Genomic DNA, 12,571 nt, shown 5'->3' with positions numbered 1-12,571 from the left:
AAATTCAACATCCACAAGACTCTTTGTAAGTTTGATTCAAATAATGCTGAGATGGCAACTCACTATAGCAGATACTAAGTCAATTAAAACGCTTCTGTTTTGAATTCAATAACCAGAAGTGTTAAAAAAGTTTATCTATATTGTATTACGTTTGAGATGTTGAAGCCTCTGACACTGGTGTGATGGCACAGAATGTTGTCAAACATTCAGACTACTTGGGAAACAAAACTCAGTAACAGAATACTTGTTTAAGGCTGCAATCATGCACACACTAAATAATCCACTTTCAATGCCCTTTCCAACTGGATTTTATTGTGCCCCAAGTGCAGGCAGTGCTAAAGGGGAGCAAGAATGGATAAGTCTCTCATTGAAAAAATGCTTTCTTTCTGCCCCTCACTGCAGAGCATCTTTAATCGACATATATGCTAGAGACAGCTTGCTGCTTGAGAACCTACTTTTACCTTTCTTTGCTGTCCCGTAAAAGATTTATTTGTAGTACCACCACTTATTCCAGATAATGGGAACTAGGAAGGGTATTTTGCAACTGAATCAATAATAGGAAATAAGGATAAGCTGGCATGTAAAGACAGACAGACAGATATAGACACGAACACGCACATGCACACACGAGTACTTCACATGCTCCCAGTTGCTGCTGAGCAACTTGTCCAGTGCTAGGATTTTCAGCAGAAGTAACAATAGCTGTATCTTAATACTGGTTCATTATATGTGATTAGCATAATTTGCCAATGTGATTGCCAACACACAAATTATGGTCATGATATTCTTGAAAATGTTGCAATACAAAGTTGGGGACACACAAACCCCTTTCTACTCTTCTATTTACTTAATATCTTGTTTGTGATATGTCTGCTCACACAAGTGTCACACTGGTGATTGTAGTGGAAGCTACAAACCTGGTTAAATGAAGACCAGCACTCAGGATGAGAGGGATGTAAAAACAGTTCTGAATCAGGATAAAGGTCCATCTTGTCCAGCAAACTGTTTTCAGAAATGACTCTGGGGAAGACCGCAACCAGCTCACAAAAACCCCAGGCCTTCCCAGTTCTGTGTCTGCAGAATCTGATGGTCAAAGGATTCTTATGCAGCTATCATGGCTAGCAGCTGTTGACAGACCTAGCCTCCATGACATTGAATAGTTATTTTTCAGAGTTAATGGCTATCAACACATTTGAGTAGTGTATTTGCATAAGTAATATAAGCATTAGGTGAAAAAGTACAGTCTTAGGTAACAAGAGTGTTGGTTGGCCACACAAGAATATTTTAGGAGTTATGTCTAGACTGGCGTTCTTTGGAATACTTATTTTTTAAAATTTGTCCTTATTTATTGCTTTATGTCTTAGTTTTCCTGTTCTTGATACAATGGGATGGTGGTGATGAGATTCATCCTGGTAAAATTGTCTGGACAATTGCAGGAGAGTTGGTAATTCTGTAATAACGAATTTGTTTTCTAGTAAAGAACCCAGAGAGTTTACTACCAATCAAGAGAATAATCTGGGATGTGGTGTAGACTGTACTAGTTATTCTCAAAATGTTCCAGTACTAATTATGAGACAAACTATGTCATCATATCCCAAGTCATAGCATTTCTTTCAGTATTCAGTGACACCAGGAGAACCATTCTCTGTTTCTGCAACTGGAACCATTTCTTCTTCAAAAACATTTGATTATGAGAAGGATCCACCTAGGTAGGTATATATTCAGAATAAGTTCTACATTAGCAAACACAAATCTGATGTTTTTAGTTGTTATCATTTGTCATTTGTTGTTAGTAGAAATATATTGTGTATGAAAAACAATCATTCCTGACTTGTCTTTTGATTTTACAGCTATTCATTAAACATTACAGTGACAAATGGACAGGGTCTGAGTACATCGAGGACAGTGATAATCAATATCATAAATATCAATGATCAATCACCTTACTTTACCATGTAAGTGCAAGATTCATATTATATCAAAACACATACAGTTATTTTATTTTGTTTATTTTTATTAAAATATTTTATGCCACCTTTCCCATATACTGTGATGACTCAAAGCAGTTTACAAAAATCCTGAGCTGCAGTTATCAAATAATCCAGCATTAAAATGGAAAAAACGGCATGCCTTTCCCTCAAAAAACTGTCTTACATTTCAAATGAGTATAGAAAGCCTACTTTAAAAGATAGCTGTACTTTTAAAAATGAAAACGACCCAGCACGAGCCAATTTGCACCTTCTCATGAAGGGCTTTCCTCAATGCTGGATCCACCACTGACAGAGCAATCCTGAGGGGGCCCCTGAATAAACATAGACTGGAGTAAGGGCAGTTTACACTGGCGTAGAGCACCAGTGGTGCCATGTTGCTGAGTTCCACCGGTGCAAGAGCACCACAGCAGCACACTGGTGGAGTAATGGCACAAACCTTGCCGCCAGCCTACATGTGGGCGTCCCAGGGGGCATGGTGGCAGTTAGGTGGCTTCCAAAGTGTTTTCAGCATGAGAATACCTCCCTGAACAAGCACAAAGTTGCACTGGCAAAAAAGGTATCGTAGCCCATTGAAAGCCATTGTAACTCCAAATTCACTCCCCCACACAAACCTGCACCCAGAGGATCCAAGGCAGCTCAGGATACTGATTAATTGTGCACCCAGTCAGCACTCTTGTCTGCTCTGGCTGTGCCTCTCCTCAGGACCCAATCACAGTCCCCCTGCCATACAAATGGTTTTTGCAGGTCACCCCAGAACTCCACAGGTAGGGTGCGCAGCGTGAAAACCAGCTGTCTGACAGCTCCCTGCGGTGCAGACTTCGCACAAGTGCACACGCACCCTGGTGGTGGCCACAACACAGACAGGGCATGTAGCACCATGGGGTGAGCACCTGGGGGGAATTGTCAGAGTCTAGGTACAAGCTGAGTCAGAGTACAAAGTCAGAATCAAGATTCAGTCCAGAAGGTCAGTAACCAGAGAGCAGAGTCCAGTTCAGAGGGTGGTCCAGAAAGCAAGGTCTAGCAGTCCAATGTTGTATACAGGAGCAAGCACGTCTGAGGTTGTATACAGGAGTCCAAAGCCGGTCCGAAAGTCACTGGAGTGGAGTAGAGTCAGGAGCAGAATCAAGAGCTGTGGTTGCAGAGTCCACTGGGTGGTGATTTGCTGCTTCCTGGTTATGCTCTGTGAGGAGCTACCACTTAATTTCCTGGCTCAACTATTTTAGACTCAGAATTTTAGCCTCAGGGTACCTGGAAACCCTACTATACAACAGCAGACATTATACATTAAATATCATATCATTTACAAGTGGGGACCCGCAAGAAACTTGTAGAATGGTTATCCTATTCCTCACACCTTTGCTTCCCTCCTCTCCTCCTACCTTTCTCACACTCTTTCTTCCGCCCCCCTTTTCTTACTCTCTATCTCTCCTCCATGCATGTTACTTCCTCTCTCTTTCTGCCCTCTCATCATTCTCTTTGTTTTTCTGCCTTCCCACCTCATCACTCTTTCTCTTTCTGCCCCCATCACTCTCCCAGCCTCCTGCCTGCTTCCTCCCCCACCCCGCACAGCAGCAGCGGTGGTGGTGGTGGTGGAAGTGCTCCCAGCCATCCACCTGCTTTCTCTCCCCCACAGCAGCAGTGGCAGCTCTCTGGGAATCACAATGGATCTTCCAGCTACAGAGATCAATTCACCTTAGAGCTGACAGCTCCAGGTTGGAAAATTCCTGGAGATTTGGAGGTGGAGCCTTGGGATCATGAGGCTTGGGGAGGCAAGCAGCCTCAGCAGGGTATAATGCCAGACTCAACCCTCGAAAGCAGCCATTTTATCCAGGGGAACTGATCTCTGTCACCTGGACCACAGTTGTAATTCTGGGTGATCTCCAGCCCCACCTGGAGGCTGGCAATGATAGTTCTCATGGAGGAAATGGCTGGTTTGGAGGATGGAGTCTATGGCATTATAGTGGTCTGAAGTTCCTTCCCTCCTCAAACCCCACCATTCCCAGGCTCCACTCCTCAAATGCCCAGGGATTTCCCAACCTGGAGTTGGCAACCCTATTTCCTTCCCACCCAACAGCCAATGACCTTTATCTTCCTCTCTGTCTTCAGCTTTTTGCCTCCCCCACAGCCTGTACCTAGGAAAATTACAGTCTTTCTCCACAGTGGGGAACCAAAGCAGCTTACATTATTCTCTCCTCCCTTTTATCTGCACAACAACCCTGTGAGGTTGGTTAGGCTAAAAGTATATGACTGGTCCAAAATCATCCAGTCAGCTTCCACCACAAAATGGGATCTGAACCTGGGTCTTGCAGACCCTACTTTGAAGCTCTAACTACTGCACCACATTGCCTTTTATAGGGTGGCTGCTGTTGAAGTCATGCAAATCAGGTGGTATCAAGTCACCCAGAGGGTGCTGCCTAAAGATGCCAGCCTCCAGACTACAGAGATAACTTCCCATGGAGAAAATGGATGCTTTGGAGGGTAGACTCTATGGACTTGTACCTCACTGAGGTCCTTGTCCACCCCAGGGTCCACCCCCAAATCTCCAGGAGCTTCCCAACCTGGATCTGGCAACCTTACCCCCCCCCCATCCCCTGCTGGTGGCCAGAGAAGACCTGGCAACCTTAGACTGCTGCCAGACTTAGGGTTGCCAACCTCCAAGTGGAACCTGGAGACCCCCCAGAATTACAACTGAACTCTAGACAGCAGAGATCTGTCTCTAGGGTTACCAAGTCTGTTTTACCTCGCGGCGGGGGGCTCCTAGACTCATGAACTCTATGTTTTCCCCTCAAATGGCTGTGACCCCGCCCCCAGTGTGCCCGGCATCATCACGTCACATCCGGCTGATGTGCACGCCAGGGTGGGGTTCCCCCCGGGGCCCGATTCCGCTGCGGCGGAAATCGGGCCTCCAAAGTGGGGGATTATCCGCCCCCCAGGGGAACTTGGCAGCCCTATCTGTCTCCCTGGAGAACATGGCTGCTTTGGAGACTGGACTCTGTGGCATTATGTCCAGCTGAGGCCTCTCCCTTCCCCAAACCCAGCCCTCCTTAGACTCCACCACAAAACCTCTAGGAATTTTCCACCCTGGCACTGGCAACCCTTGTCAGGCCTGACCCTAAGGAACCCTCCCTGAAAGGCCAAAACAGGCCTGGAAAGGGCCCTTCCCCTGCCTTTTACTGACAGAACCAGTTAGAAGCCTCCCCCCCGAATGTTCTAATCTCTCACTGTTGATGCGGCAGGGCCTGGAGTAGATACCTGCAGTGGCCATTTCAAAACGTGTTGGGGGGGGATTCAACCCTCCCCAAGTTGTTTTTTTTTTTTTTTTACTTTTTGGATTTTTCTGCAGACCCACAGTGTCAGTAGAAAAACCTGTTGGGGGAGAGTAAGCTCTCTGTTGGCAGAAATAAGTATCTGCATACAGAAAGGACTGTTGAGAATTGGTAGATAGATTAAAATACCTGGTGGTACAGATGTTTTGATGCCTTTTATCCTACTAAAGAAATCTTAGCTAATCAAACAATATTAGTTGTAGCTGATCAATCAATGTATTTAATAAATTAGTAGATGAATAAAACTACTTCAGAAGGGGGCAAAGCATATTTGCTTTGGTTGTAGATGATGAATGTACATCTTCCATCTTAGAAGAGGCACTCTCTCACAGGGGGGAATGTCTCTTCTAAGATGCACCTACCTGTCACATTATTTGCAGGAACTTGTATTCCATATAATTCTTTAAAATATGCTGCCCCAATCATTTGGGACATTTACTCATCCAAAAAAGATTATAATCAATTAGTCTAACCAATTAACTGACCAAACATTGCAACTCTGTATGAAACAGAATGTTATTTAATAAAAGTTATTCTTTGGACTATGTTGTGGCTGACACTAAATTCTGGGCCAAGAAGGAACTGACTTGAACCATGAGGAAGGGCAGGGTATAAATATTTTAATAACTAAAAACACGCAAAATGAAACTTACTGGTGTATAATGTATTTGGTTCATGCCAACTGATAGCTGTTTCTGATCAAACAAGACCCTGTTACAAATGCAAAAATTAATATGCATTATTTTCAATGGCTCCCAGTTGCCCTTGTTGCTTATAAAAATTAGCCTGAGCACTGTGCAGTTATATTTCATATAAAATGAAAAAAGCGTTTTTGCAATGATTCTTCAAGGGTAATCCAGGCAAGAAACAACTATTGCTTCCAGAAGCATGTTTATATGGAAAATTTCTGAATTCCCTACTTATTTTATCACGTTTCAATTGTATCTTTCTCTAAAGACAGGAGCATGCAAATTGAGCTTTCTTTACTTGGTCCTCAGAAAAGTCAGGTTAAGAGATAACACCTGACCAAAGGCTAACTGGTACCTGTTTATGAGTTGGAACCCAAGTCTTGCTGGTTCAAGTGCAACACTCTTGACTGTATGCACCAACTAGTTCTTTTAGCACAAACTGGAAGTGTGGAAAGCACTTCCTGGGGGGGAAAGAGCTTAGATGATAAATAGGAATTTGGACGTCTCGCTCCTCTTTGGATTGTGCCACTCTCTCTACTGATCCTAGGAATATCTTGCAGCTAGTCAAGTTTAGTATGGGGGATGCCACAGTGCCAGCTAAGGCTATGCCTGTCTCCTAAGAGTGTCACAGGATTTGATATCTTAAATAAACTTGGAGATATTAAGACCTCAGCTGTTAAAATAAACCATTAATTATAGAGCACCATACATTATATAACATAAGCATTAATTTTCCTGCGAGGGAATATGTGGGAAAGTTGCCACAGGTGTTATAACATTTTATCAGTTTGAATGTCATAACTAGGATGCATGAGGAGGGAAGGAGGAGAGAGCACGAGAAAGAAAAAAAACTTAAAGAGCAGATCCCATGTGGATACTGGTACTGGGGGGAAATGGAGACCACTTACCTAGATCTTCACTTTCTAACCCTCACAGCATAATCAGTCTGAAACAACATAAGGATCAGTTAACTAGCCATTCACACACATGGCTTTACTTTCCACTACAGAACAAAAACAGTTTTCAGGATTAAAGAAGAAGAAAAGATAGGAACCATTGTTACCACAATAACGGCTGTGGATCCAGATGGAGAATTCTTTAGTAACAGCCTCCGCTACAGCATTACTGCTCCTCAAGGGATTCCTTATTTCTCGATAAATCCAGGTAAGCAATTGAATTCCATTAATTCCTGGAAGTTAATGATAGCAACACACACATCTGCTGTGCTCTGTCCGCAGTTTATGTGCAGGAGGATATTCTGGTAGGAATGCCATTTCAGGTATCAGTGGAGCAGGACAAGGAGATTGTGGTCAGGTATAAAACAAGACTCACAACAAAGTTCAAAGGCCCACTGTTGGATACAGTCTTTTTTTTAAAAAAAGTTTTTCCCCATTTTTCATTAACAGTATAAACAGAAAAACAAGAAAATCTACAACCACTACAAATATCCAGTTCTGTTCCTCTGCCCACCCCAACCCATTGCCTGCTCACATTACTGTCAAAATATTTTAACAACATCAACATAAAAATATTGTCTTATATTTGTTTGGTTTGCCCCAGTTTAGAGGTTTTCCTTGCAAAAATGTGATGATGGGCCACCATTGTTCCAAAACTTTATTCTTTTTTTGTCTTTCTTGTTAAGTTCTGACTTCTTGTGACAGTTTATTGATAATGACAAGGTCCCAAACCTTCTCAATCCAGTCCTGTTCAGATTGAGGTTCTTGTTTCTTCCATTGCTGTGTAATGACAAGTAGCTGCTGATAAATTCTGGATTGTCTTTCTGTAGGAGTGTATCACATCATTTATATATCCTAACGGGGGTGTGGCATCAAGACCGTCTCAAATAGACGCCTGACTCATAAGCTCTGTCCTAAACCCCCATAATCAAACCACAATTAGCCCTTTAACTGATCAACTTATTAATTAACGGTATGGGAAGAACCTACGGAACAAAAGCTAAACATTTGCCGCCTGCTCCAAAGCCAATCTCGCCACTTTTCGCAACGCAGCACAAGGACGCGGTCCCCGACAAACTGACTTCAACCGAAGGTAAAATGGCGACCGGGGGACTGCGGACCCAGCAGATAAAGGCCTCAATGTGACACGCCAGGAATTCTTTGCTTCAATGCAAACCTTAGGGGAAAAAATATGGCCCTGACCTTCATGGACTTAATTAAACCAGTCGCAGCACAACTTTCAGAATTGAATGAAACAATCACTAAGGTCTCTCAAACTGTAGAGTCTGCCCTTGAAGCCAGTATCGCTTTTCAAGAAGATGTGCATTTTTTAAAATCAATGGGAGGAATGGGCCACTGGTTCCTGGTTCAGAAATACTAATTATTTTTGTAATTTTCCAAGATCTTTTTCCGGCCTCTTTTGTCCAGTCTTGGGAACTTGTTACCACATTTCCAAAGCTATATTGTCTTACCCCTGAGTAATCCCATCATAGACCTGATTAATCCCATCAATTCTTTGTTCTGAGGAATCCCTCCCATTAGCAAGCCCTCTGGACACGTTTTTGGGTATAAAAATAGCACTCAGGGCTCAATCTCTGTGTGTCTGCCTACACATCTACTGGCAGGTCACCCCCAGACTTTGGGTCATTTTCCACCTCTCCAGTCTCTGCTCCATGGACTCTTGAACCTGATCTCCTGGATAGGTAAAGTATATCTCCCAGCACCCTCCTATTATTACCACTCATCTCTGTACTTTCATTACTTATGTGTGTGAATTAATGTGTGGTTTATTTCTGTATGTGTGCATTTTATTAGGATTTTCTTCTGTTCAGTAAAAATGACCCTTTTGGTTTAGCAACTGTCTGGTTATTAAGAGCTCTCATAAAGGGGAAAATCCCTGTAGACATAGGTAGGACGATCTTTGCTATTACCCCACCCCTCGCTGAGGCCTACCATTTAGCTAATTTCCCCCCAGAAACTAAAGTCAGCCTGAGACCCTGGAGAACTACTGCCAGTCTGAGTAGACAAAACTGACCATGATGGACCAATGGTCTGATTCAGTATAAAGTAGCTTCATGTGTACCAGCTAATAATTTGACCAATTACGGTCACAATTTTAGCAGCTCAGCAAATAATAGAGATTTCATCTCCACAGAATTTGAGCAAATCTTGTTTGTTTCTTCATACCCACCCCAGGTGTGAGCACTCCTCACTCCCTATGGTTATCTAAGATCAGGTGAAGAGTCCAGCATAGTCTCTTTCTTGGGTAGCTCATGCATAACTACATGTTCTAACAAACAACCTTTTCATCGTCAGCATCTATAGATATTTTATATTAAAATTTTTACCTGGACTCAGCTCAAATATGCAGATTAAAGAACCTTGCTATTAACTTTGCATGCAGTGATTATTTTCAGCCATTAGATGGCTACAGAGAGAGAGAGTTACCACTTTACAGGCATTCTTCCTTCAATTTCTGTCTTTGTAGACAATGGTGTTATACAAGTGGCCAGAAGGATAGATCGAGATATCGGACCATTAAACCAACATCCCAATATTTCTTTGGAGATTCATGTTGAGGATAGTCCTAGCAATGGACGAAGTAACAGCACTACAGTTGTTATAAGCACTGAAGACATTAATGACCACCCACCAGAATGCCAGAGATATACTTACAGGTATTAATATTTTTCTGCTGTATATGATTCCTTGTAGGATAGTTACATCAGCACTGGTTATGGCTATTGTATTTTCCTCATCAGAAAGTAGCTGGGTTGTGGTTCTTGTAGTATAAAGAAGACCTTATTATTAATCAGTAGAAATTTAAAAAATATATCTGCCAAGACACATTAGTACTGTGAGAAAAATTAAACAGTTCTAAAGTACATTAACAGGCTTGGAAGCTGAGGTAAACCTTTATTGACAGAAAGGTTTTTGCCAGTGGAATGGGACTTCCCCCCAAATGCTGTTCTGGGGGGGCTTCCCAGGAACAGCACGAGGGAGAAGTCAGAATTCTGCAGTAGGAAGGGGAAATCAGCAAAAATCACACCACATTTGTTAACAGAAATGTTCTATGGGAACAATTCAACATGGTTGTATTTTAATAATTAAATGGTTAACCAAAGTAGTAAACCTTTAACTTTTTCATATCAATGTACTCCTTAACTATAGTTACCAATTGACAGGAAAAGAAAACAGCAATTTCTTTTTCCATTTTGATTTTTGGCTCACTGTTGCCAGTCATGCCTCTCTCCTAAGGCTGCTGAGCTCTGAGGATGGTGGTGGTGGTGGAGATCTCACAGAATCACAACTAATTTCCAGACAACAGAGATGAGTTCCTTTAGAGAAAATGGCTCCTTTGGAAGGCCGAGTCTGTTAAGCTCCCTCCCAAAACCCCACCTCTCCATCCCCAAATCTCCAGGAATTTCCCAACCTGGAGTTGGCAACCTTACTATCTTCTAGTAATTTATTTACATTTTACAAGCTTTTATCATGTTTTTGCTATTAAGCACACATGCTGAGGGCTGTTCGGGACTAGCAAAAGATGTTTTGTGTAAGTGGCGGGTTGCTGGGTCATGACATTCAAAGTGGCCAAGACATTGTGGGATGGACAGGCAGTAGTGAGGAAAAGCTCCATCTTCTGCTGTGTATGCTGACTGGCATCCATCACTTGGATCACTTTCTGGAGTGATCCACTGTGCTTGTGTTTTAAGATTCCTGCCATGGGTTCACTGACTACAGATGCTGATGAGGAAGACATCAAAAGCTTTTATGCAAGTGTTCAGGTCTGCCTCAGCATTCCCCATCTGGAAATGGGCAAATTCATTGAACATATGATACATATGTGTGCCTTGACCAGCAGTCTGTGGCTTGGCTCTTACTCCTGAGTTACCTGCTTTGCAATTATATTATTTCCTGCTTTCTGATGGGTTCAGTCGTAGTCTGTATTTTAGTTGTAGTCTGTATTTTAAGAATGAGCAAAACGAAGGCCTAATAGAATGCAAGGATGGTATTCCAAGGTCACAGGGAAGACTTAGATACATGCAGGCACAATATACCTTAAACAGAGCATTTTCAGATGTGTTAGGCCCCGGCCTCTGGTGTGCCATGCCATGCCATGCTCAAATGCCATTCTTTTTTTATTTCAAGAGTTGGTGACCATATCACCACCTCTTCAGCCTTTGTCTTTTATCACTCAAGCCCACAATTCTTGTTTCTTCTTAATTGCTGCTCTGTGTTCAGCCACAGAGTCCTGGAGCTCATTATGGACTCCTCAGGAGCAAGAATCCACACAATAACTAGGCTGGGGTCTGCCCTCCAGCACTGCATCAAGTTCACATCACAGTCTGAGTTATGCTGGGTCCAGACTCACAGCACTATACTGGCCATGCAAACTGCTGGTAGCTCCACTTTGCCTAGAGTTTAAATTCCCTGAAGAGGAAGAAGCCCCACCTGTTTGGGGCTTCATCCAGCTAGGGTTTGATTGCAAAAAAAATCCTTCATGTGCCCAAGCAGTTATCTGGTGGTGGCAGAAAACAGCCTGGCACTTGGATTCCATTGTGAAGGAAGGGAGGAAGGGAGAATTTTGCATGTGACTTAGCACCTCTTTTCCTGTATGAACAGTGCCATTAGTGTTGGTGACCCTGACATCTGCTCACAGTTTTCATAGCAAGATCACAGGAGGAGCCATATGTCTGGCTGGGGTCAGTGATAGTGACTTCCTTTTCCCAAGAGTTCATGTCCTAGGGAACATTGCTGAGATTCAGCCTTTTAAATGCTTTGATCACTTAGGAAAGTGTCATACAAATGCAAAATATCAGAAGCCTGGAACACCCATTAGAGGTTATTTCTTTCTTTCAAACAGAGAACAATTTTCTGAAACAATCAGCATAGGAACGGTTATTGTGGACTTGAAAAATGTCTGCTGGGACCATGATGCTGTGGCGCCAAACAACCTGTTTAATTTCACTGGACTGTCAGGAGTAGGAAGTTACAAATTTGCACAGAACCCACCTGGCTCTGGAAGAATTGAGGTCAGTTAAATAGTATGATATTTACGTAATTTTTTTTTTTGCAATCCAAAATGAAAAAACAAAACAAAACATAAAGTGTTGGAAGACAGAACTTCCAGGTGGGATAACACTTAATCAGCTACTGTGGAAGAACTGAGGGAATTAAAACTAGCACAAAATGACAAAACTGAACTTAATGACAAAACTGGACTAAAGCTGAAAGGACATTCGGTTGTTATTTCTATTTCTTCTTCTATTTAATTGGGGTAATCTGTTTAAGGAGATAGAGTGAGAGGCAGGTAACTGGGTTCTCCACCAATACATACCACATTTTTTTCCCTTTAAGAGAACTCTCAAATAAGCCAGGCAGATGTTCTATTGGTAAGGTTTTTATTAAAAGAAATAGGACTTAAAACATGCAAGCCAGCTAAGACGAGATCAGGGAGGAGAGGGAGAAAGCTATTTTGGGGTAGGCTATAATTACCAGTCTCAAGGAAAGCGGTAAGGTTTTTATTAAAAGAAACACACTTAAAACATGCAAGCCAGCTAAGACGAGATCAGGGAGGAGAGGGAGAAAGCTATTTTGGGGAAGGCTAT

General features: G+C 42.5%; 1 protein-coding gene across 1 annotated transcript in view; it reads left to right on the top strand.

Annotated features, from left to right (window-relative positions):
- The first annotated feature begins 1,388 nt into the window (after nucleotides 1–1,388).
- Nucleotides 1,389–12,571, top strand: part of CDHR3 (cadherin related family member 3) — a 38,050-nt gene continuing 26,867 nt past the window's right edge. The window contains exons 1-5 of the mRNA XM_015415050.1: nucleotides 1,389–1,444; nucleotides 1,851–1,955; nucleotides 7,016–7,170; nucleotides 9,451–9,640; nucleotides 11,827–11,995. Coding sequence (XP_015270536.1) covers nucleotides 1,389–1,444; nucleotides 1,851–1,955; nucleotides 7,016–7,170; nucleotides 9,451–9,640; nucleotides 11,827–11,995 — 675 coding nt within the window. The remainder of the gene's footprint in view (nucleotides 1,445–1,850; nucleotides 1,956–7,015; nucleotides 7,171–9,450; nucleotides 9,641–11,826; nucleotides 11,996–12,571) is intronic.

This window comes from Gekko japonicus, unplaced genomic scaffold (genome assembly GCF_001447785.1).
Source record: "Gekko japonicus isolate JY-2015 unplaced genomic scaffold, Gekko_japonicus_V1.1 scaffold5, whole genome shotgun sequence".
NCBI classification, from domain to species: domain Eukaryota; kingdom Metazoa; phylum Chordata; class Lepidosauria; order Squamata; family Gekkonidae; genus Gekko; species Gekko japonicus.
Note: the sequence above shows the minus strand (reverse complement) of the source record. Positions and strands in the feature narration are given on the sequence as shown.